We start from the raw sequence: 27,221 nt of genomic DNA, 5'->3' as shown, positions 1-27,221 counted from the left end.
GGATATCCTGAAGAAACAATATTTACAGAGGGAACTCCTTAAGGGAACATTCGCCAGTGGAATAACCCTGGTGGAGGAGCTCTTGTCTGGGCATTGAATCGTGTTTAGCAGGCCCCAGATCTTTCCCTTTCTCTGACATGTCCTAAAACCCTGAAAGGTAGTAGAAATGACTTAGAAATGTCTGTCCACCCTCGTACAACAGGGAAATAAGTCATCATCCCCAGGACAGCAGGAACAGCTCTTTCTCCAAAGTAGCTCAGACCCATCTCAAGTAGTAGGTTGTCATAATAAACTCTAGGCCCGATGTGTAATCTTTCCACAAGGATCCATTCCCCTTTTGAATTCCCATTGATCTTAAAGTGTACCTTAGATCATCTAAAACAATTAAGTACTCAATTGTATACTTCTTGAGGGTAGGGACTGGCTTCTGCCTTTTTTTTAAAACCTCTATTCTTGGCACAGTGACTGTCACATAATAGATTCTTATTTATTTGATATTCTTTTTTTAGTTTGCAGGTAACTTTCTATGTGTTTATGGTGTTGATAGCTATTCTTGTTTTTGATCATGTCCTTCCCTCTGTGACCCCATTTGGGCTTTTCTTAGAAGAGATACCAGGGTGATTTGTCATTACTTTCTCTACTTCATTTACAGCTGAGGAAACTGAGGCAAACAGGGTTAAGTGACTTGCCCTGGATCTGTGAGGCCAGACTTGAATTCAGGGAAAGGAGTCTTTTCTTTCTTTCTTTCTTTTTTTTTTTACCAAAAAAGCTGAATCCAATGTTTTTGACACATAATTAATGTCTCGGTGCTTAATTAATTAATTAATTAATATGTGAAAAAGCACTTACTATGTTCTGAGCACTATCACTACAGAGAAAACGGAAAAAATAAGATAGTCCCTGTTTTCAAGAAAAAAAATTTTGAGCTTTTTGTTTTCTTTTCTTTTCTTTTTTTTACCTGCAACATTTTTTTTTTCATAGCTTTTTATTTACAAGTCATATGTATGGGTAATTTTACAGCATTGACAATTGCCAAACCTTTTGTTCCAATTTTTCTCCTCCTTCCTCCCCCACCCCTTCCCCTAGATGGCAGGATGACCAGTAGATGTTAAATATTTTAAAGTATAAATTAGATACACAATAAGTATACATGACCAAACCATTATTTGAGCTTTTTATTGTCAAAACACATGCATAGTTTTTAACATTCACTCTTGCAAAACCTTGTGTTCCATTTTTTCTCCCTTCCTTCTCCCCACTCCCCTCCCTTAGACAGCAAGGAATTCAACATATGTTAACATACGCAATTCTTCTATACATATTTCCACAATTATCATGCTGCACAAGAAAAATCAGCTCCAAAAGGAAAAGAAATGAGAAAGAAAACAAAATGCAAGCAAACAACAAGAAAAAAAGTGAAAATACTATATTGTGATCCACACACTGTCCCCATAGTCCTTCTTCTAAATGCAGATGGTTCTCTCTATCACAAGACCATTAGAACTGTCCTGAACCACCTCACTGTTTGAAAAGAGCCATGTCCACCAGAATTAATCAAGAAAAGTCTTTCTGACCTCAGGCCTGTCTCTCTATTCGCTGTGCTACCGAGTAGCTGTTTCATATAATAATAATATGAATGATTGACATGAATGTAGCACTTTAAAGTTTGTAAAAATACATATACTATCTCATTTGACTCCCACAGTGACTTTGTGAGATAGCTGTAGGTATTATCTCCATTTTAGAGATAAGGAAAGTGAGGATTATGGAAATTAAATAGTACATACAAAGTCACATAGCTGTTAAATGTCAGAAGCAGGATTTGAATTTAGGTCTTTCTAGTTCTTAATATAATGCTTTGTTAAATGGCAACTACTTCTCCTGCTCTTTGAAAATAGCTTGCAGGGAAAAAAGTCAATCAGTCCCATTTTCAGAATAGCCTTATTAGGCTAATTATGACAAATTAATTTAGCTGGAGGCAGTGTGTGGTACAATGAAAATCATACTGGATTTAGAGTCAGAGGACCTGAGTTCAAATTCTGGGTTCAGGTCTTGCCTGGAATCACCATTCACTTCATTTGAGCCAGTTTCCTCATCTTCAATATGGAGGTAATGATCTCTGGGGTGTCTCCCATGCAAGATTAACCCAGTCCTCAAATGAAGTAATGTATGCAAAGGACTATATAAATTATTATTATTATTACTAGAGTGTCCATTTCTTCACAGTCTGCCTACATTAAATATTATTTTCTTTGGTCATTGTTCCATACTTCCTTGATTCTACTCTACGCCATGGCCAGAGATTGTACCTTTTACCCCCACTAGTCATATGGCCAATGCTTTGCTCTTAGTTACAAACTGGCCAAGGACACATATCCACCACAGGCTGCTCTATTTAAAGGATACATCCATGGTCACTAGTTTCATCTCACATATGACATGTTAGTCTAACAATGTCAAGTAGATTTTTTGTTCCTCCTGCCCTAATAGGACACGCCAAGCTGATGAAATGTTCTGTGGAAAGAATGTTGGATTTGGGCTGGAAGGAATTCAAATCCCAGGTTTGCCAGTTGCTATTTGTGTGACTTTGGGCAAATCACTTTGGGGCTTAAATTTCCTCTTCTGTAAAGTGTGGGCATTGTACTAGGTAACCTCACGGTCCCTTCCAGCTTCAAATCTAGGATAATGCTTTAAGGAGAAAATAGACGTGTGGGCTATCCATCCCCTCATCTCCTTTCAATGAACTTTTCAACTTCAAATCATTAAAGAGATCCAGGAAAGGGGACTAAGTCTAAGTGGCCAAGATTTCCTGGGGGATAAGGGAATTTCAAATCCTTTACCTTTTAAAAATCTTCTTTTTGTTGTGCAGACACTTTTTTTTTAGTTGTGAATGACTTTTTGTGACCCTATTTGGCATTTTATTGGTAAAGATACTGGAGACTCCAGGTCTGGCACTCTAGCTTTCTCCTTTAAAAATCACCCTTATTGAGGATCAAAGTCAGGGTTGTGCTAGTAAAATGCTTAATAAATGACTCTTTGGAAAACACGCAGAACTTTTTTTTTTTTAAATCTAATTTTAATTTAATTTTAAAGTTTAATCTGCCCTATTAATATTTTTTTTCCCATCACTTTGTTAAGTTTAGACAGTCAACAAAAAATAAATCAAACTCTGATTTGGGGTATTTATCAATTTCTGAGGTCTATATGCTCACATTGAAAATTTAACATTGGCTTTCAATATGAGCTGACTTTAGCATTCCTAATAAAGAATCAAGAAAACTTTAGATTATAGATCTGTAACATGGATGTATCCTTTAAATGGGGCAGCCTGGGGTGGAGATGTGTGCTTGGCCACTTTGTAACCAAGAGCAAAGCATTGGCCATATGGCTAATGGGGTTAAAAGGTACAGTCTCTAGCCATGGCATAGAGTAGAGTCAAGGAAGTATGGAACAGTGATCAAATTATATGTATGTAAATTATAGATCACAGAGTCTCTACTTTGTCTTGTCACCAAGGCAATGAGATAAAGTAATACATAAAGCAAGAGGTCTATTAAAAAAAAAAGTTAAGGGCCTATTCAAATCAAGCATACCAAAGGCAGCTGTTCTTGTTCCATGTTTTATTAAGGAAAATCAGTAAAGCAGTAGGAAAGATTAGGGTTTAATTTAAATGCAGTATTTATATGCAAAACTACCAATAACTTTATTTCCATGGTCTCCTGAGTATATTCATTCATTTAACATATATTGTACTCCTACTGGATGCCAAGAAGAATGAAGTACCTATGGCCTACGAAGCCATCCTGCTGCACCCAATACTGGTCCTTGGGACAAGTCTATTAGTGCACACCAAAGCATCATTTTTAAGCAGAAAAGAGCTCTCATGTTTCCACTTCATGTTTCCACTCAATCATTTCACTCTTGCCTGTATAAGAGCCAGGTAGCTGTAGACACTATGGTTTAGCCAAGCCACATGATGGTTAGTTTCCCTGTGTTCCAGGTACAGAGACCTATACTGTTTTGCAGGGGCCCCCTTCTGTTTAGAGAAAAAAATAACTATTCAGATTTTTCCAAAAAAAAAGTTTGAATCAAAATCTATTCTTCTACCCTCATCTCACATCTACAGAAAACAAGCAATAGAAAGAGAAAAATACTTTCTACTCAGAGTAGAACTTGTTCAGACTATAATTCTTTGCTGTGCTCTATATTCCATGCATCTCTGGATCATGGAGGCCAATAAAGATTATTATAGTTCCTTTTATGTTGTTTCTAAGTTAGGGAGAAATCTCAGTACACAGAATGTCAGCTCTGGAAGAGAATTTGGAAGACAGAATATAAAATATCAGTACTAGAAAGAGTTTTAGAATACAGAGTGTCTGACCTAAAAAGAATCTTAGAACAGAGTGTCAGAACTGGGAAGGGACTTTAAGCTGGAAGGAACCCTAAAATATAGAATGTTTAAGCTGGAAGAAACCTTGGAACATAGAGTTTCAGATCTGGAAGGGACTTTAGAATGTAGAAATCAGTATGTTGGGATTGAAAGGCCAAATGTTTTATACAAGATTTGGGGAGGAGGGAGGAGAGGAGAGGAGACTAAGGGAAAATAACATTATAAAGCTCAGTATCTTCTTACTAAATAGGGTACATAGATTTCTGGATTTGTGTAGAATCATTTGTTAATTCTCTAATACAGTTTTTTTTGGAGGGGAGAGAAAAAGAGGTTATATTTCTATGTTTTTATTATTTTGGGTCTCATCCTCAAGGGTTTTGGGATATGAATGAGTCTAATTTTCCGTGGCTTACCATCTCTGCCACTTGGCCATATCTGTAACAGCTAGGTGTTTATTTACTTTTCTTGTTTTATTTTTATTTCAGTTCAACTGCAACTAAGCGCGGAAAGCGTGGGTGAGGTGTATATAAAGAGCACTGAGTCTGGCCAGTATTTGGCTATGGACACCGATGGACTTTTATACGGCTCAGTAAGTATGAGGTTTACGCGGTACCAGACACAGGGAAGTTTTGAGGTTTCCAGAAATCTTGTAGTATTGAGTAATGTAACACAGAAGCAACAATTAGTCTCTGTTTGTTATTTTTCCAATTGAATTCCCACCCCCTACCCTGCTTTATTTTAGGTTAAAAAAATTAAAGAGCTTGCAGAAGTGTCTCAAAACATTGAACTATATTATCATGCACATCTGGCAGAGAAAACATTGATGGAAGCTTTTGTTGGGGTTAACCAGCCACCCTCTTGTGGGGCATGATTCAATTCTACAAGCATTTTTGGAGGATTTTGTTCTGTCTGTAAGACTGCCATTTCCCTTTGCAATGTGCCTTTTAAGTTTTTCTACATGCATAAATTTCAAGATTCAAGATGGATAACTATTTTGCTATTAGTCTATATGCCACATGTGGAACTTTTAACACTGCCCCTTTTATTTGTTTTTAAAGATCGTTATTGATACATTTTATGTATGGTGATAAATCACCATAATTTCTGAATATGTCTCTTCCCTTTCCCCTGACAAAGCAAGTCATGCCCTGTACCAAAAATATAAAAAAGGGGGGAGGAAGAGAAGGGGAAGAGAACATTTATCTTAATAATAATAGCTAATATTTATGTAGCACTTCAAGATTTATTAGGTAATTCTCATAAATTTATTTTATATTATAAATATATATATTTCTTATAAATTTCATTTGATATCAACAATCTTGGAAACAGATATTATTATTTTTCCCATTTTACAAATGATGAAATTGAGTTTGTATCTGAGGCAGAATTTGAACCCAACTCTTCCAAACTCCTAGTTTATAGCTGTTTTATGTCACTTGAAGGTAACTAACACATGAACTGAATATGTCAATGTATATAATATTTTATATTCAATAGTCTTCACTTCCTCTACAAAAAAAGAGAGAGGACCTTTTTTCAGCCCTTCTCCAGGCCAAGTTTCATAATCATTATAATAATATTATTCAATTTGGGAATTTTTGTTATTTCCATTTACATTTTGCAGTCATTTTGTAGCAATAGTTTTTCTGTTTCTGCTCACTAGATTCTCTAACAGTAATACCTGACCTGGAGTCAGGATAAACTTGAATTCAAATCCAGATGCAGACTCTTCCTGGCTCTGTTATTCTGGGCAAATCATTTAACCTTGACTTGCCTTAGTTTCCTGAGTTAATAATAATACCTACCTCCCAGAGTTGTTGTGAAGATCAAATAAAATAATAATTGTAAAGAGCTTAGCATAATTCCTGATACATAGTGAATATTATAAAAGTGTTAGCTTTCCTTATTATTCCTTATTTTGCAATGTGAATTCTTTTATTCACTGTTTTGCATGGTACATAGTTCATTTCTTTCAAGAACTGCAATTTTTTAAACCAATCAATAGACCTTGATTCCAGTTTTTGTTGTTAAGACTATTTTGGCTTATGTGAGATCTTTCTTCCTAACATTGACCTTGTTGGGTGTGTTTTCACAGGAGTAGGATCTATTGATTAACACATATAGACATTTTAGTCACTCCTAATAATTCCAATTTGCTTTCTGAAATAAGGACTCTATTAACAATGTATTTGTGTGCCTGCCTTTAACTGCTCTACCTCAACACCGTTATTTTTGTCAACTTTCTGGATATTATCTTATAATTGTTTAATTTGAATTTCTCTTATTATTGGTTATTTGAATCAGTCTTTCAGATGGTTATTAATAATTTATGGCTCTTTTGAGAAGTATCTTCCCCCCCTATATCCTTTGACTATGTATTCATTGGGGAAGGATGCCTGGTGTTCTATGTCTGCATTAATTATCTCCATATTTTGGTTATCAAAGCTTTATTGTATAACCCACACTTCAACTACTTCCTTTCTTATTCTAGATATGGCCTTCTCTTTTAAATGTTTCATTGATACATTTTTAAAATTAAATTTGGTTTCCTTGTATTTGGTCTCTTCCATTTTTTATTTAGCTATTATAAATTCATATTCTTTAAGCATAGATCTGACTGTGTCACTCCATCTTGACCAATCAACTTCAGTGCCTCCCTTCTCATGATGATTTCTTCCCTAGCTAATTTCTTGACAACTTTTCTATTTCTCTCCCAACTGCCTTTTCACTCCAGAGATATCTTTACCCTTAAAGCCCTTTATTTGATTGGTGAATTCTTGTCTGAAACTTCGGTTTGAGGAAATACTGAGGTTATCCATGCTTGTTTCTCTTTGGGCTCCACTCCTGACTCTCCAGATTTTTATATCTTGTTCTCTCCTCCTTTTTTCAGCTCCCTTTTGTTTACTGTTTTCCCACACTAGAAAGTAAACTCCTTGAGGGTAAGGGTTATTTTTCTTTTTGCTAGTATTTGTACTCCCAGCATAGAGCACTAGGCCTGTAAGCAATTAATAAATACCTTTGTCTACCTAACTAATCTCTTTTCATGATCTCTGAGATGAAAAATAAAACCTCTTTGATGGCATTTAATGCTTTTTACAAACTCTTTTCATCCTGCCTTTCCAGTTTTCTTACACCTTCCTTCCTTCCGCATATCTGTGGTCTGGCCATACTGATCAACTTGTTGTTCCTTCCACACTATGTTCCATTTCCTTCCTCCATAACTTTACATTGGCTGCCTCCTCAGGCTTTGAATGTTTTTCCTCCTCTTCTTTCTTTTTGGAATCCCTTGCTTCAGGTCAGATTCCAATTTCTATATAAAGCTTTTCCTAATCCTTCCCAGATACTAGTGCCCGCCCTCCCTAAATTACCTTTTATTCTTTTTTTGGGGGGGGCATATATTTATGTAAATAGGGTTATCACCTCTTCTAGACTATAACTTCCTTGAGGATAGAGATGTTTTTCTTTTGTCCTTGTATACCCAGTGCTTATAGCATAGCACTTGGCATATAGTTTATTGATTGAACAAGTTCCTAATCTACTTAATTATACTATGATCTAAGAAACATTTTTTTATCTTTTCCACAAGAAAAGTCCTAGATTTCTATAAAATACAAATTGCATCTACATTATTCTTCTGATTTACCAGTCCAGCAGTCTCACAAAGAGAAGTAAGTTTGATTTGGCATAACTTTTCTTGATGAAGACATGCTACCTCTTTGTGACCACTACTTCCTTTTCTAAAAGTTCACCAGCCATCCCTTTAATCACGTTCTATTCGTTTTCCAGGAATTTGTCAAGATCATTAACCTGTAGCCTAATTTGTTGGCTCCGTTCACTTCTCTTGAAGTACCTCTCCAAATTGCCACTGTTTTTCAGATCATGTTTGACCATTCTGACTTTCCTAGAAGTGACATTAATTGCTAGATCTCTAGTCGAGATGAATCAAGATTTCATGTAGCATCTTTATCTAAGAGTCTTGTAGTCAAAGCTTTGAGTCCCTCAAAAACCTTTGGATCCTTATAGAATAAGATGGACAGATACTACAACCTTAATGTTAGGACTAAGGAACGAAAATAAACTTTTATTTTCTCGATAATAATTGAATATATTAGTGACTTTTGAAAGTTTTTTAGATTTGGAAGAGTCAATGCTGATTAAGATTTTCAAGCAATCAGAAAATAGCTGGGAAAAGAAAAGAGAGCTCTACAATTGAGACCAGTTAGAGCCTGTAAGAGCCCTCATTTGCCTGTTTTGTGGGAATATCAGTCTAGCAATTGCCTTTGTTATAGGAACCGTATCACCTGAATATTTGTCTGAGAAGGTTGTAGAGGTGGGAATTTTTGTGTAGGGATAACAATGATATTAACTAACACTTATATAGTGCTTGTTCTGTACCAGACACTATGCTAAGTGTTTTATATTTATTATCTCATTTGATCTTCACAAAAACCCTAGGAAAGAGGTGCTATCATTATCCCCATTTTATGGAGAAAACAGAGGTGACTTGTTTATGGCTTCACAGCTAGTATCTGAGGCCAGATTTGAACTAGATTTGACTTCAGCCCCATATAATATGCACTACATCACTTAACAGCTTCAATAATTTTGGTTGTTAGTGAGAAGTACTTCAAAAAAAGTGAACTTCACAAGTTTCCTGGTCCTATTCAGTTTTGTTCTCGGGTTGATTTACTGGGTACCTAAGGTCATTAGAGAAAGTTGTAAGGAATCTCCTCACTCTAACCATCTCCACCCTGTTTCTTTGAAGTTTTGTTAAATAATAATGATGATGATAGTTAGCATATAGTTATTTAAAGTTTACAAAGTACTTTACAATCATTAACTCATTTTTATCTTCATAACAATCCTTTGAGGTAGGTACTATTATTATCTTCATTTTATAGATGAGGACATTCGGACAAATAGCAGGGTCAAAAAGCTGGCATGTGGCTGAAGTTGGATTTGAATTCAGATTTTCCTGATTCCACATCTAAGGCTTTATATACTGTGCCACCTAGCTACCTCTAAGTAAGCTCCAATTTGAAAGTAGCCTAGATTACTGCACTAGATTTATAGAAGGAATGAAAAGGAATTTTAGATCACAATTCATATAAGAGATCGGACTGGGATCCATAGAGCAGAAAAAGAGTTAAAAAAAATAGACTTAAGAATGCTTAAGTCAAGGGTAGAGGGAAGACTTTCAGCTAAGATAGCAGAGTGAAAAAAAAAAGAGAGAGAAATCAAAACTCCCAGCAAATATATGAAAGGAAAACCAATCAAAAAGAGAGGAAAAAAGAAACACAATTAAATTCTTTTATCTACTGCAAAATTCCATAACAAGGAAAACCAGAAGCTGATAGAAGCTGGTTGAGCTGGGGGGGGGGGGTCATACCAGAGAAGCCATCAGAGACTCAGGCAAATGCAGAACTAGCCTTAGCATGGAAAAGGATCATAACAGGGAAGTCAGAAGACACTCTGCTAAGGAGATAAAGCCAGCATAGGAGGGGGATAAGAACTATGCCAGCAATAGCAGCACAATCTCTTGCAAACAGATCTGAAGCCAGCTGGTGCACTGAACAGGGAGGTCACAGGACAGTAGGAGCTCTAGTAATTGGGGACCTGAAGTCATGTCCCAACCCTGTTCTGCCAAAATAAAAGCAATGGACAGAAGCTGGCTTCCTAGCTAGCTGCTCAGGGAAACAGGACCTAGCTATGCATTATTTGGATCATGGAAACTATAGCAGGAGACAGTTAATTCAGTGTCTGAGTACTAGCACAAAGGTTGCTGTGCAGGAGTCCCACAATGGGTGTGAGCTCCAATAATTTCACTGGGATCTGTCAGAGCTACACCAGAGATTTAAACCAACTTCCAATTAGAGGACAAAGCAAGGAGACAAAGACAGAAATAGAACTGGCCAACATCTGCAATGGACCACTGAGATACTAAGACAGAAACCACAGATTGAGGCAGAAGGCAAATATCAGCTACTCCATTCAGGTAATACCAATTACAAAAGGCACAGGAAAAAACTAATACATACTGAACAAGTCCCTTCCACTGGCCTGGCAATATGAATAAACAGAAGAAAACACCAAGCATAATGTAGATGTATTAAGTGTTAAGAGAAACCCAAAGGATAAACTCAGATGAAGAGAGTAATTCTATAATAACTATAAGAAGAAATTCTGAATAAAGAAATAACTTGCCTCTAAGGACAAAAGAGTGGTTACAAGAGACGAAGAGTGTTACTAAAATGAATCAATCGATGAAATTAGAGTTTAGTAAGAAAAAAGTTGAAAAAGAACACATAGCTTAGAACAAAAGATAGATTATCTTTGTATGTGACTGAAATAGGATGGGAGAGTGGGTAATATGAAATTAAGTTGAAGAACCATGAAGTCTAGAAATTTGAGGGGGTATCAATATGTATGTTGAAGTTTCATAGTATGAAGATAGGAGTTAAAGAGGAGAGAAAGACTATTAGGCATTGCATTCATATAGGGAAGAAGGCAAGGTCATAGAGGTCATAATAGCTAATGGGATTTTTGGCAAGTGGTCCATATGGATTGGAGTAAATCTCAAAGGAAGAGGAATTACACTAAGTAATGGTGTCAGAGGGAGAACTTGGAAGTGGCAATGAAAAGCAAAGGAACATTTTAACTCTCCTACCTTGACTAATAAGTGGATGATGCTGGATGTTGAGTTAAAGTGCAGTCAGCACTAGAAAGGTCCAGGGAGACTGTGGCATTAAGGGGAAATCAGAGCTCAGTGATAGTCAGAAGATGGAAGAAATGTAAAAGCCAAAAGATTTAAGATAAAAGCAAGTTTATTACTTATGGAGCAGGTATTCCAGAAAGCACAGTAGAAGGTTTGAGTAGTTTTAAGGTGAAACATTGTAGAGGAGGAGGTTGGTATGAAGGGAATAGGAAAAAGGGAATAGACAGAGAGGGATAGAGAATGAGATTTGAATAATAACAGCTGTGGGGGGGGGGCAGAATCACTGAGATAGGGAAATTCTAATGAGAAGGAAATTTATTAATCACTAAATGATCATTTTTGAATGAGTTCATATAGATTTTTAGACCAGGCCATTTTGCCCCTTCCCTAGAATAGGGAGAAATCTGGTGCTCAATGAAATGTTTCTGCTTCTCCTGAGGGAGAACAGGCAGAAAATCTAGTGTGATGAATGACATTTTATCCCTTTATCTCAAAAACAAGAGACTAGTGCATGATGAAATGGCATTTCTTCTTCCCAAGGAGACCTGATCCTGAGTTCACATGAATCAGGTTTGATCCCAGAGACCTAATTTCAAAGGATTATTTATTTTCTTTGGCTGGAGTGCTCTAGGAAAATCTTAAAATATACTCATGGCATAGCTCATATCTGTATTCTCATATTCTCCATTGCCCATAGAGTAACTCTAGGTACAAAATGTTTATCTGTTATGGGACATCTTATTTTGCCCCTGTGAAAATAGCATAAGATGCAAAGGACTAGGGGTGTTGGAGCCAGCTCAGTGGGCTCTCATTAATTGTCAGAAAGCAGCAAAGGCTACAAATCAGGGCTTGATTTATTGCTTTGTTGATTGTGTAGATTGAAGAAAGTGATGGAGAAAATGTCAGTAATGCTACTAATTGTGAGCACATTTTTTTTTCTGAAGAACCACTTGTTAAAAACTTCCTACCATGGCCCTGAAAACAACTCATAGAAGCCCCCCCCCCAAACTCTTAATAACCTTTCAACTCTCTCCTTACTTTAAGTTCCAGAAGGGAACTGAATTTGGGTTTGGATTATTTTCAAGGTAATATTCAGATACAATAGCAAAATATTTTTCCCTTAGAGTCATATTCAATCCTTTCTAGTCTCACAGCACCAGCCATTTCTGTTTCCCACCTAAAATAAATAAAATGTAAGTAAGTAAATAAATAAATAAGAAACTACTGAACAAATAATCCCCTTTCTTTTAGACCACTATTATCTGAATAATTAATTAGCTTTGTTCTTCTAGTTGGACACTGGAAAGGAACTATTTGGATTATCTTCTTGCAGGATGTTGGTGCAGTGAATAAAGCACTGGGACCAGAGTCAAGAAAACCTAAGTTCAAATATGGCCTTCAATACTTAATAAATTTGTGACAATGAGCAAGTCATTTAACTTTTGTCTGTTTCAGTTTCCTCAACTATAAAATGTGGATGATAGTAGTACCTGCCTTCCAGTATTTTTGTGAGGACCAAATGAATACCATTTGTTGTGAAGACTGACTTAGCACCCTGGATACCTTAGAATCAGCGGGAGTCAGGATAGCAAAAGTCCTTGGTCTTTATTCTTGGTCTTTAGGGGTAGAAGTGAAGGGGATGGACACGGGATCTCCACAACCTCCCTTCTCGTCGTCTACTGTCAAAGTGACTCTGGCTTGTCTTACTCCACCCCCTAATCCTTCCCACAATTCTCTGTATACACCAAAAGATCAAACCAGTAGAGAATAGTGGGAAGGGCCATTTTCCAAGCATATGCTAAAGGTAATTAGCCTTAAGTGTTCAGTTGTCCAATCCCAGTGCATCAACTCAGAGTTTCAGCCCTTTACAATTTGTAAAGCACTTAACATAGTGCCTAGCACATAGGAGGTGCCCAATAAATGCTTATTTCCTTCCTTTCTTCTTTCTTCAAGGAATATACAACATCAGAACATACCTCTCTAAAGCTCTAGGTCTCAAACTCTTAAACTCAGGAACTCTTAAGTCTATGAGGTAACTCTCAAAAGTTGGGCATATACTTAGCTATTTCTGCTTCTGCCATATTTCTGCAGGGCATCTCTTTTGTGCCCCAGTTGCTGCCACAAGTGTTACTGGGAAAAGTTCACTCTTACCATCTCTCCTCACAGATTGTATTCAAAGATATCTACTACTTTCATTTGCTTCTGCTGCAAGTGGCCATCAACTTTTCTTGATGGAGGTAGTAAAAGTAGAAGCCACACACACAATCTTTGCTGTACTTTGGAAGAAAAAGCAAAGTGAAAAAGAAGTTCAAAACCTGAGGCAGGCTCCAATAATGCATTTAATATAAACCATGAAAGGAGGCTCCTCTAAGAAGAGTTTGTTCTCCTCTCAGTTGCCAGTTATTGCCAGCCATAGTTACTAGGAACCAATTACAAGAATTCTCTATATTCTCTCAATCAGATATCACTAGGCCTGGCTTCTCTATGGGAAATCCCTCCCAGCTGCTTCCAGACATAGAGTCATACCTCATAAGATAAATTCCATACTTGTATTTCCTAATTCACAGAGTGTTGGAGGGGGATGATTTATAAACTTCAGAGAGAAACCTGAGTTATCTGTGGTAGACTTCTCCAAATAAGACTCTTGATACTTCCAAGGTTTGATGTATTGTTTATGGTCAGAATTTATCAAAATTCACCTCCCAGCTCTTTATCAATTATACCTTGCCAGACCATGCCGATAATTTATGACAAAAGAGCAAAAGACATTTAATTAAGACCAAATGCAAGGTAAATAAAAAGGAATTAAATCAGGTCATAAATGTTCCCAAGTTAATCTCTCTGTCTTTTTGACACAGTGGGAAAGTGACATATCATTCAAGACAAGGTGTTAAGGATTAGTTTCTATGGTAGTCTTTGTTTATTAAGTCCCTTTAAATCTTATTAGAGCAGTTAGGGAATTAATCTCTTGGGAAGTACCTCTAGGCCAAGTTTCTGCATCTCCCACCAACCCTCCTCATGCTATCTTAGCTTTCATGGTTTGTCTCCATACCCTCAGGAGGATATAGACGTGGTTGTTATTTCTTCCCATGTCTTGAGAAGATCCTGGACCTGCTTGCATCTGGAGCCTATTGCTACCTTTTGTCTTGCTGACAAAATTGAAAGAATTTCAGAATTTCTCTATTAAATTCCTTCTTTACTGGGACAAATCTTACTTTGGAAGCGTAGTCCTGAGAATTTCCTTCTAATAAGTGAAGCTGTCTTTTGGATCAAGTATAATGGGAACATGGAGTCCACCCAAGGAAACATCCCTCTCTCATCATCACCACCACCACCACCACCACCACCATCATCATCCTCATCATTACATAATCAGAGGCATAAAATATTCTTCAACAAAATATCACCAAATAATTGTGGAGACTTGAAAAACAACTTATATCTGGGAAACAATGACTTTTCCATGAACTCATATTTAGCAAATATTAGCCAGGATTAATGGAACCAATAATTCTCATATTGGGAATGAATATTAGGAATCTTCTAGCTGAAAGCTTTTACAATAATTCTGGCAAGTGAATATCCATTCTATGTTTGAACACCTCCAGGGAAGGGGAACTCATTTCCTCTTGAGGCAACCTATTTCACATTGGACTGCTCTAATTGCCAGGAAAATTTTCCTTACAATGAAATTAAATTTGCCTCTCTGCAACTTCTGCCAATTGATTTTAGTTTTGCTCTTGGGGCAGTGATCTCTTGGACCCTCTCTCAAACCTTTCCTTAAGCTAAACGGTTTTGGTTCCTTCAATTGATTGTCTTAGGATATAGTCTCAAATCTCTTACTATTTTGGTTTCCCTTCTCCGAGTAGGGCAGGGTACTGTGGGATGATCATTCAGGACACATCATCTCTTTGTAGGCAGTTCAAGATCATTTTGGCTTTTTTGAATGCCAAATAACACTGCTGACTCACACCGAGCTTGCCCTCATCTAACACTCCCCAATTTTTCTCTATACAATGTCTAACTTTCTTTATCATGCTGTTGTAAGTCTTTCAGCTTCTTTGAGATCTTTTTCAAGAGGAGCAGTTAATGACAAAGAGGGCATTTTGTGTAAAAGAAAAGATTTTTTAAATTGTCAAATGATGTAAGATATTGCTGCTTTTATGAACATTTGATTCCTGGTGTGAGTATTATTTTAAAATAAGTTTATGAAGAAATACATGGGATTTTGGACAGTTTTGGAAGGAAAATTATCTGTGTTATGGAGTTGAAGATTTGGATCTTGTTGGATTGTTTAGCTCTTGGATAGTTAATAATGAGGAATGATGCCTTACTTGGGCAAGGATATCTTAATAGATAACATTTATATAATACTTTAAGGTTTGCAAAGCATTTTATATATGTAATCCTCACAACTTTATATATGTCCTCATAACATCCCTGGGAAATAGGTGCAATATATTACTATGCACATTTTATAAATGAGGGATCTGAGGCTGAGAGGGCCTAAGTCACTTCCCTAAAGTTACTCACCTAAAAGGGTGTATTAATCATAGAAATGGCAATATAATCTGGAATATATTGAGTCAGATTTGTCCCAGTAAAGAAGGCATTTAATAGAGGTTCTGAGAATCTTCTAGTGTCAGCAAGACAATAGGTAGCAATAGGCTCCAGGTGCAAGCAGGTCCAAGCTCTTCTCAAGACTTGGAAACAACAATTACATCTATATACTCCTGAAGGCATGAATACAAACTCCTGCCTGAAGTAGGATTCAAATCTAGGTCTTCTTGATTTAAAATCCAATATTATATCTACGATACCACCTACCTATCCCATAACAATAACTAATATTTACATGGCACTTTTACAATTCACAAAGTACTTTTTTTTGGAAGACTTAAAAAGTTTAAGTGACTTGTCCAGGGTCACATAGCTAGTATGTATCTGTACATATTGTACATAGATCTTACTAACTTTAATCCATCCATTACATCACCCTGAACATTTATAAAGAAGTAGAGAAAGATTTCTTTTTTATTGAAGTCTAGAGAAATTTTTTTTGGTAAAGAAACACAGTTTTAAGGGCACCAAAGAAATAAGCTCCTTTGTTGGAGACTTTAGAACTAAGGAATGATAGGCACCTTCTATAATTTACATATGCATGTTTTAAATCCGTATTTTGTGATTAAAAAGGATAAAAATAAGAAAATGAGAAGTCAAATATTTAGAGCCTGAGTATGATTTTTAAAGATTATAAATTTGATAAGAAAAATTGGGGCAGTTGTGACTTGTGAAAGGTGAGTCACTAATATTCAGGAAGCTCCTGTTTATATCACTGAGCACAGAAGATGAAGGCTAAGCTATTGCAGCATCAGTAACAAGGGAAAAGGAACCTTAGTTGAAAGCGGGAGAAAGAGAGGAAGCAGGGTTTGGTTATGAAAAGCTACTCCATTGGAACTATGGCACCTGGAAAGAGGCAGCTGAGAGAAGGTTTCAGCTGAATTATTCAGAGATCATTGATTTCAGATCATTGATTTCATTGGCCAAGAGTCCCATTAGCTGCTAATGACCTTCTTCACCACCTAGAGTTAGAGCAAAATAAAGTTTTCATTTTGTGCTTGTTGCTCTCTGCTGCCCCCTCTAGCTTGAGAAGGAGAAGGAAGGGGGCTTTGCAGCTGTGGAATCCTGTTGAATTAGTTCAATGAAAAGATGAATTGTATTGCTCTAAGAGCCATTTTGATTGAGCAGCTTTGCATCTGGTTGAGTGAATAAATGGGCTGACTTGGACAGACCAGAGACAAACATCATGAAGAATTGGACATTATTGAATGACTGAACAACAAATTGTACAAAAAGTTTCCGGTCATAAAATATATGTTATAAATAATTTAAAAAGGTATTTGACATGCATTTTTTTTTTGAAAAAACAAACAAATTTAGTGAATATATTAAAAAGCAAGTATTTGGCTTGATGACAAATTCTTGAAAGCCTGGTGATCACACATTTGAGTTTCTATTCCTTTCTCTGTAAAATCAACAAATTATTATAGATGAATCCTCATACTTTTTTTCAGTGCTAAGATTCATAGAGTCATAAGATTAAGAGCTAGATGGCATCTTACAGATCTTATTTCACAGATGAAGAAATTGAAACCCAGCTAACTTATGTGATATTAGTAGTCATAGTCAGTGCTGGGATTCCAACCTGGGTGTTCCCAGACCTGATACTCTTGTCACTGTAGCAAGTGTAGCAGATAAAATCATCAGAGAGAAAAATGTCTATCACTTGAACTATCACTAGGGCAAGAGGAATTAGGGACATCTGGGTTGTATCATAGTAGAAGAGAAATAATTCTGAGTCAAAGATCAGAGAAAGGAGAGGGTGGAAATGATGCTAACAGACATCTTGGATATCTTGGATTATATCCAATTTGCCAATAAAGCTCTCCAACCCCTAAATTATGCTTTCCTAGCAGGGTTTTTTGTTGCTCTTGGTAACTATCCCCATCAATTCTGCCTTTGTTATAGAAATCTAAGTCAGGAAGGTAGATAGCTCCAAATCTGAATCCTACCTCAGACCCTTACTAGATGTATGACCCTGGCATTTATCCTTTTTCAGCCTCAGTTTCCTCATTTATAAAATGGAAATAATAATAGCACCAACTTCACAGGATTTATTTTGAGGCTTAGATGAGAATAATTGTCAATCATTTTGCAAAACTGAAAGTGTCATACAACTATAAACTATTATTAACCTGATTTCATAGGATTATATTATCAGAGATTTAAAGTTTAAAGAAACTTTAGCAGACATCTAGTTCAACTCTCTCACTTTACAGACGAGGAAATCGAAGTCAAAGATTACTTCTGGCATTCAGCCCTTGCTTTTCCCTATCACATGCTACAGAGATGTGCCCATTTACTCTTCCATCATAACAATCCACTTTTCTACTTAGTTTCTCCTTTTCTCAGGCCCAGGCAGAAGATTTGGACTCACAGTTTCTTCCTTTTCCCTTTTATCTCCAAGCAAGCCTGCAATCTTCTTGAGAGTTAAAAAAAAAAAACCTCACAACTTTACTTACATATACTTTGTTTCCTCTGTAATCCTATGTATTTTATTTTATATATTTATTAAAACATTATTCAGAAAAGGGATCCAAAGGCTTCACCAGACAGTCAAAGAGGATCATGACTCAAAAGACTTAAGAACCTCTGCTCTTAAGACTTTCAAAGGGTATTTGCAGCTAAAAACTATGAAAGCATAGAACAAAAATGGCAAGCTATGGGGAAAATTACCAAGTTACAGGAAACTTACATACAGTAAAACAATGGGTCAATATTACTGAAGTCATCTTTCATGGTGGCATTTTCTTCATGTTCTTTGAAGCATAAGCTACAGCAGGTTTTCAGTAAACCAGAATGGCCAAGTTGAGTGAGGGCTCACCCAGATCAATGCAGAGAACCTCTCCACCAAGGGATTGGCCATAGGGGATTAATCTTATTTAGCCACAGCAACTCATTTAACTCTTTTCCTAAAGTCTGGCAGGGTTGTGGTCTCCATCAACATATGAATGAATCACTGACTCTTGAAGTGTTAAAGTAGGTATAGTGATATTTAATCCAGTTCTTCCTTGTAATAATGAATGAAACTTGATCTGATCTTTCTTAAGATTTTCCTGAATAAGATGGGATTTTAGTTGGGACTTAAAGGAAACTAAGGAAGCCAGTAAATGAAGATGAGGAAAGATCATTGAGAACAAACCAAATCTGTACAAGAATTTCCTCCTTAACATAGCTGACAATTTGACTAAAGTTCTAATGAGAGGGAATCCTATCCCTCTAAACAGCCAATTCTACTTTGTATATTTCTTAGGAAGTTTTTTTCTTATCTCAAGCCTAAATTTGCATCTTTGCAATTTTTACTCACTGCTTCCAATTCTGCTCTCTGGGACCAAATTAATGCAATCTAACATCACTTTACCTTGGTAGGTCTCCAGACATTTCAAGACAGATAGTCTGCTCTTCCTGCCCCTCCAGTCTTCTTATAAAGATACCTGCTTTCCAATACTTGTTGACAAGGTTGAATTTTTCAGTCATGCTTCAGTCTTCATGACTCCATTTGGAGCTTTCTTGACAAAGATACTGGAGTGGTTTGTCATTTCCTCTCCAGATCATTTGACAGAAACTGATGCAAACAGGATTAAATGATTTGCCAATCATTATATGACAGAAACTCAAAATCTTTTGACATTCTGGTTGATCTCTGCAGAATACTCCTCAGCTTATCAATATTTTCCCTAAAATGTGACTTTTGTATTTCTCTTAGGATCACAGATTTTATGCCATAGATTTTATGTCATCCAGTTCAACTCCCTCATTTTACAAATAAAAAAATTAACGTCCAGATAGGATAAATAATTTGTCCAGAATTACACAGTAAGGGAAAGGAACACAATTAGAGCTCAGGTCCTCTGTCTGTAAATCCAACACTTTTCCCACTGTACCATGATGTCTTGCTTAGGAGAGGAGACAGAGAACCATTTCAGGGCTTTGAAGATAGTCATATTATAATCAAATTAGTGATTAGGAAGATTAATTTGGCAAATGTTTGAAGGATGGAGGAAGGAGGAAACATCTATAAGTAAGGAAATTGGTTAGAGTGTTACTATAATTATTTCGTTTTTTATATGCCAAACAATTTATTTATTTTTAAAACTTATTGAGTTTCAATACACATTGCATTATGAATCATGTTGGGAGAGAAAAATCAGAGCAAAAGGGAAAAACCATGGAAGAGAATAAAACAGAACAAAGAAGTGAACCTAGCATGTGTTGATTTACATTCAATCTCTAGTTCTTTTTATGGTTGCAGATGGCATTTTTTGTCCAAAGTCTGTTGGGTTTACTTTGGATCACTGAACCACTGAGAAGAACCAATTCTTTCAAAGTTGATCATTGCACATTCTTGCTGTTATTATGTACAATGTATTCCTGGTTCTGATTGTTTTTCTCAGCATCAGTTTGTATAAATCTTTTCAGGACTTTCTGAAATCAACTTGTTTATTGTTTTTTATAGAACAATAATATTCTATTATCTTCATATACCAGAACTTATTTAGCCATGCCCCAATGATGGGCATCTACTCATTTTCCAATTCTTTGTTACAACAAAAAGAGCTGCTACAAATATTTTTACACATATGAGTCTTTTTACCTCCTTTATTATTGTAATGATTTATGTAGATGGCAACAATGGCCTAAAATCTGGTGGAGTAGATAGACAGAAGAAATATTGACAAGATTTAGACAAGTCTTGAATTTTATCACGTGTGTAATCTGAGAAAGTCGGAGTCTATAGTATAGAGTCAAAGTCAAATAGAAACAGAATCAATAAACTATATGTATAGATTCCTGTGACTCCATTATTGATGTAGAAAACCACACATTTATATATTTACTTTTTACTACTACAGCAGCACATTAAAATCAGGTAGCAACTACATTTTGATCTAATTCAGGCAACACTCAAAAGTGTGTGGGCCACATGTGGTCTGAAGGTTATATGTTTGACATCTCTGGACTAAAATAATGTCAAGATAATTGATGGTGCAATTAATAGTGATTTAAAACTCAGGAGGAAAAATTTGGGATTTTTCAAGAAAAATTATTAAAATTATTCATATATTTTGATGCAATGATCCTATAATTGGACATATACCTTACCCCCCAAAGCAAAAAAAAAACCCCAAAACATCCCATATATGTGAGCATATTTATAATAGCAATTTTTTGTGTGTGTGGTAGCAAAAAAACCCAAAACAATACAGAACAACCAATTGAAGAGGAAATAAATGCCTGTTAATTAGGAAATAGATATACTAATGATGAGAATGAATATAATAGAATATTAGGAATATATTAAATAATACGAAATAATAAATATTAAAAATTCTGAGATTTAAAGAAAGATTTGCATGAACTTATATAAAGTCAAGTAAATAGAATCAGGTTAAAATTATATACAATAACTAATATCACATAAAAGGCAGCTGAATTTAGATTAATTGCAGTGACCAATATTAGGTCCAGATAAGAGATGATTTCTTCCTTTCATAGACAGGTATGTAATTGTGGGGGCAGAACGTTGTGTCAAACTTAGCTTTTTGTTAGTCAGCTTTGGCTATTTTCTTTTGTGTTCTATGATGGGGAGAGGATTAGAAATGTATTAGACTGTAATTAAAATTTACTTTTTATTAAAAAGGCAAAGTCAAGAGGGGGGACAGATTTTGCAAAAAAGAGAAAAAGGTTGCTTTCAGACTTGGTGATTTCGAGGTGTTAATGGGATATCTAGCTAAAGATAGAATCCCCAAATCTCAGAATTGGAAAGGGCCCTATCTTATAGAAATGAAAGTCTGAGATTAGGAGAGAGGTCAGAGTTAGAGATAGAGATTATATGTCAGAGATTTATTTTTAGAAAGCAACTTCAATCCAGCTAGATTTCTTGCCTTTTCTAAGTCTATAGTCTTGTATAGTAAATTATATTCATAGTAATGATGCTAAGGTTCTATACAAATCTGACCTCTCAATGAAATTCAACAGGATGAAATGTTAGCATTTCTCCATTTTCCTTCCAAAGGGAACTTCAAATTTGCATTTAATGAATGCTACATATGGAGCAAACTACTGTAGACTAGACTCTCCTCCTCCCTTAATAGTATTTTGTCTAAATTATCCTAGGTTTAGAAAAGAAAGTATTTCTTCTTTTCCTAGATTTTTAATATTTTAATCAAGATACAGCCCAATATAAAACATAAGAATAAAGTAAGTATTGAAAAAAATTTAATTTGGTCTCTCACATCCTCAAGGGATTTCTGTTTTCTACACTATTCAGTCTAAAAACTAGAATGAATATGACTCATAATCTACATGTATAAAAATAGATATCCTGTCAATCATATGGTTTCAAAAGAGATAAAACAGTATTGATAATAATGGTACCTGTTTTTTTTTAACCACTAGTGGACTCAAGATTCCATCACTTTTTCATTTTAAAATGAAACTAATAATTAAAAAGTTGACAATTTCCTATTGAGCTTCTAAATATCAGAGAATATCTATATCAACATGGATAGTTGAACTGAACTGAGACTGAATCAGTCTTATAACAGCCAAAATTACCTGGACAACCAATGTCTCTTTCTTCTCCAATTTTTCCCAAGGTGTTCAGGCATAAATATTTTTGAAAGACCTGAATTACCCAAATTAATTATCTGCATTGCCAATATTTATCAAGTAATTGTCAACCCTTAATTTGTTGTGATCTATGGAGAGGCACTAACAGTCTCAATTTAAAGTGAATAGAGGATTTGGGAAGCAAATAATACAGATCTCAGAGTACATTAAAGAAGGTATTTTTTTAATAACTTTAATTTTTCTGTTTTTTTTTTTTTTTTTTTTTTTTTTTTTTTTTTTTTTTTTTTTTTTTTTTTTTTTTTTTTTTTTTTTTTTACAGCAGACACCCACTGAAGAATGCTTGTTCCTGGAGAGATTGGAGGAGAATCATTACAACACCTACATATCAAAGAAGCATGCGGAGAAAAATTGGTTTGTGGGCCTCAAGAAAAATGGAAGCTGCAAAAGAGGTCCCAGGACTCACTATGGCCAGAAAGCCATCCTCTTCCTTCCCCTCCCTGTGTCCTCTGAGTAAAAAAAAATCTGAATCAGGTGTTGGCCACTCCAGAACAATCCCAGGAGTCTCAAACACCTCCTTCCCTCTCTTCTGGATCCCCAAATGTCCCTTTGCCTATTGGCTAGCCTGACCCTGACATCGACAGCCACTTTTACTTGCAAGCTTTGTGCTTTTAAATTCTTAGTCCCTCTTATGCAAAGCTGTTTGCACTAGTAAAGATTGGCACAAATGGACCAAAATGCTGCTAGGGCCAACAGGCCAGGCTGTCCCAGGCTATGTTTTGATTTTCCGTTGTTATGTGGATCTCAGCAGCAGGATCGGCTTCTCAAATGCAAAGGTGCATGCATGGGGCCAAATGAAGTGTGTTAAGGGACTTGCCAAATGAGTCATTAGTAACTGCATACAATTCCTCTCTGAGGGAGCAAACCCCATCTGCTCTTTTCCCCACACACCTGGCTCAGTGCCCTCTTCCTTTTAACACCCCACAAATATTAGCAGAGTAACTTATTAGAAGATTGGGGTGGGGAGGGCCACCCACAGAAAGCGGGATCAAGGAGGCAGAATCAAGTGGATATGGACAGGCTGCAATTGGGAAAGGCCGGTCAAGAATCTGGAAAGAAGAGAGTCTTGAGGTAGAAAGAACAAAGGAAGAGAAGGAGGAAGAGAAGAATTAGCTGATAAAAATCCTTATGCTTCTTCACCCTCCCAAGGTATTGAGAAGAATGTTGCTGGGAACAGCAGATACCAATGAAGTTTTAGGTTGGGTATGAGCTAGGGATGATTTTAAAAAGCAGGAGAAACAAGAGTTGACCAATTAAGTAGTAGATTATCACAAAGGGGAGATAAACTGTGCAGGGGCCATCAAATAGGAGGAGTTTAGAAAAGAGGAGAGAGAAAGTAATTATATAGTGAAGTCTTTTACCCTTTTTGAGCAGAGGTCATGAGATTATAGAGCTGGAGAAGATCTTAGAAGTCATTTAGTCTAACTTCTTGAGGAAAATGAGACCTCTAGAGCAGTTAAGTAATTTGCTAAAGGTCACATAGCTAGTAAAGAATAGAGGCAAGATTTACCTCTGTGTTCCTGATTCCAAATTCAGTGTTTTTTTTCCACTACAAATAGTTTGTAGACTTAAGTATGTAGAGATGTTGGGAGCCCTAAGACACCATGACTGAACAGAAGAGAGCTAAGGAACTATAGTTCTAAGTTCTGAAATTTCGATGAAACTTTGCAGAGACCTTCTCCCTTTCAACCAATCATTCTATCAACTATCAACATAACATTTTTGTTGGTTGTCCCCAGGCTCAGTGTACTCTAATTAATGTCATATTGGCTCAAGAGTGGCTGAGGGTATGGTATAAAGTGGCAAGATATTTGGGGTAGGTTGATCAAAGAAGTGAAGGAGTAGGGATGAGAAATACCCAAGAGCAAAAGTCTGGTTCTAAATAAGAATGCCTCCCTCCTAAGATGAGATATCCTAGTTATCCCATGCTAATTCTAGTTCTGCCAGGCTGTTTCTGGCTGTAGACTGGCCTGTGACTAGTTTCTGCTGTAGAAAAAAATACTGACTTTAAGTATTCCACTAATGGTGAAATAGATGCCTTTTGGACAGTATCTTGAGACCTTATAAAGGCACATCTCACAAAAGGTACAACTCTAGCTACTATCTTACCAAAAGGAAAGCATATTTCAATTATTATTAATATGCTTCTTGCTTGAAGTAAACTCAAAACATATAGCCAGCGAACTAGTAGAAATAGATCTCATCTCTGACTTACAATACTGGTAACTTGTTAATAGCTTTACTATTCCACATTATTTATTGAGAGCATATGTTTTCATCATATATTTAAACTATCTAGAGACCAACCACAGTTAAACCTCATTAATATTCACTCATTAAGGATGATGGCTGTATTATATGATAGTCAATTCTCTATAACTCATATTACATTTATTCACAAAGGAAGATGTTTGTTTCTCTTCTTTGTCTTTGGTTTCCTGTTGTGCTGCTATGAATTCTCTATTAGAAAAAAAGGAGGAGACAGAGGAGACAACACCATAATTTTGAGCAAGGTCTTATGGACCTTGAGCAAAGTTTGATTGAAGTTTTCATCACAGGTGCCAATGTGAAGTGAGAAAACACCTTGGCAACAGAACTGTCACATTGAGATTAGAAAGAAAAGTTACAGCTCCCTGAAAAGGTGTTTAAAGTCACAGTGCTGCTGAATAATTCAAATGAAGTGGCTAAGATTGTAATTAATAATGCCACTCTACACTCCTTTACCTTCTGTAATCTCTTCTTATTCTTTCACATCAATTATCCCATTTGATCTTATTAACAAACTCCATGAAGTAGCTAGGGATGATGCAATCCTCAACGATTTCTCTCTGCCATTTATACCTTGGCCAGAATAAAAGTTATCCAAACAGGAAATTCAAGGGATTTCTAATAGTCTGTAATGATTTATTGTTGAATTTAATCCAAGGAACATTAAGCACTGTTGCTAACTGATAGGAAAGGAGTTTATTATTTTAGAAGCAGACCCTCTTTGTCACAGAACCATTGTGATGCTGACAATAATCCAGTAATGCTGCTTTTTTGATTCTGCTCTGGAACAAGGTTATGGTTAGAAAAATCATAGGATTATAGACTGAAAACCAGAGGTCACCTGAGAGGCCTCTCATCTTTACAGATGATGTATCGCGGCCCACAGGGGTCAAGGATCAGATAGTTAGGAAGTAGCAAAAATGGGGTTTGAACCCAGGGCCTCTGTTTCCAAGACACCATCCTGACAGTATCTAAGACTCCACTGCCCAGAAGTGGAGTTTTTCCATAAAGTGATTCAGTTTGCTTTCATGATTAACAAAAACCTATAGGGAAAAGGGGTGACAACAATTTGGGACTTGTTTGCCAAGTCATGTGACCTAGCTGGTTTGTGACTAGAATGACTCACCATGCACTAACACCAAAATTTGCCATTACAAGCTCTCCCAGGGCATGATGCTTGTTATATAAGAAACATATTGCAGATCCTTTCCTTTCTGTTATGTAAAAATCAGTGGCCTGATTCATTCATTTAACTCGGTTGGCTGAGGAAATGAAATTGAGTACCAGATGTCCCATTCTCTAAAGATCCAGCAACTTCTATCAGTGAAAAAACCTCATGTTATCCCCTAGTATAATGTCCTCTTAGATCTTCAAATGGTGTGTCAAAGTGTACCATAGTATCCACATCAACTGTGCAAATGTGTCAGCAATCTAGGAAGAGAATTTTCTAATTCCTAAAAGAAAATGTGCCAAAACTTAGTGGCCTTGTGCTTGGCTCTTTCCTCTCCTGATCCAATTGAAACTTTCTCTGGTTTGTTATTAAGGCTGGATCCCCTCCCATTATTTTTTATTTCCCTTATGTGTATTCTTCTCCCTGATCTGTCTATAATGTGACCCTGTTTGTGAATCAATTTAATGAGGTATTGTCTGACACTCTTGTCCTACTTACTTGTCAGGAACCTTTGGGGTTTCAATTGTTTTGTGTTGTTATTTTTCCCCCAGCAGTGGTGACAGATGTGGCCCCTTTGGGACCAATAGTGAGCATGTGTAAGACAGCTGACCAGAGCTAGGGGTACAGGCTGAAGCTAAAACAGAAGCTTTCCTTGAATGAGGGGAAAATAACCAGTCCAAATAAGGTATGAAAGTCAGGACCTAAGCTTCACTAGAAACATACTTGATATATAGCTAATGGGCTGCAAGTGAAACTTAGCCATGGTCTCCTGTGATTCTCCATTTTGTAGGGCTCAGCATCTTACCAAAGATAATAAAAGTTCAATAACAGAATGACTCTCTGAGAATGCCTTTAATGTTCTTGTATGTAATGTCCAGTTAACTTCCTCACTAAAGGATCCTTCTCAGCATCACTGACTCAAAGAAACACCTTTTGGGGCATCATTTTTATTCATGTATTTATTCACATATTCATATATTATTCATCACTTTTATTCATATATTGAAAACTGGGAATTTCTGTGGCTTTGAGGATCTGTGATCTAAAAAATAAAGCATCTAGATGACACAGTTGGGCAACTAGGTAGATAGAAGGTTGAAAGATATGAGTTCAAAAACAACCTTACTTACTAACTGTATAACTCTGGGCTAGTCATTTAACCCTGTTTGGGTCAGTTTCTTCATCTGTAAAATGACTGGGAGAAAAAAATGGCAACCACTCTAGTATTTTTGCCAAGAAAACCCCAAATGGAGTCAGATATGACCGAAAAATAAGAACCATGATCAAAGAAGTATATTCCAGGGAGCCCATTCTCTTCCCACCCATCCCACCCACCCGCAAAGAAATTACTCCTATAACCTAGATTACACTTTTTCTTTTTATAAATCCATTAAACTGGAATAGTGTTTGTATGATTTTCTAAG

General features: G+C 36.2%; 1 protein-coding gene across 4 annotated transcripts in view; it reads left to right on the top strand.

Moving 5' to 3' along the window:
- The window catches only part of FGF1 (fibroblast growth factor 1), a 138,114-nt gene extending 111,484 nt beyond the window's left edge, over positions 1-26,630 (top strand). For 3 of the 4 annotated variants that reach the window (XM_003756690.4, XM_031953467.1, XM_031953466.1), the window contains exons 4-5: positions 4,876-4,979; positions 22,621-26,630. In XM_003756690.4, coding sequence (XP_003756738.1) covers positions 4,876-4,979; positions 22,621-22,815 — 299 coding nt within the window. In that variant the 3' untranslated portion in view covers positions 22,816-26,630. The remainder of the gene's footprint in view (positions 1-4,875; positions 4,980-22,620) is intronic. The other variant, XM_012551522.3, reaches the window with a different exon arrangement.
- The last annotated feature ends 591 nt before the right edge of the window (positions 26,631-27,221 follow it).

This window comes from Sarcophilus harrisii, chromosome 2 (genome assembly GCF_902635505.1).
Source record: "Sarcophilus harrisii chromosome 2, mSarHar1.11, whole genome shotgun sequence".
NCBI lineage: Eukaryota > Metazoa > Chordata > Mammalia > Dasyuromorphia > Dasyuridae > Sarcophilus > Sarcophilus harrisii.
Note: the sequence above shows the minus strand (reverse complement) of the source record. Positions and strands in the feature narration are given on the sequence as shown.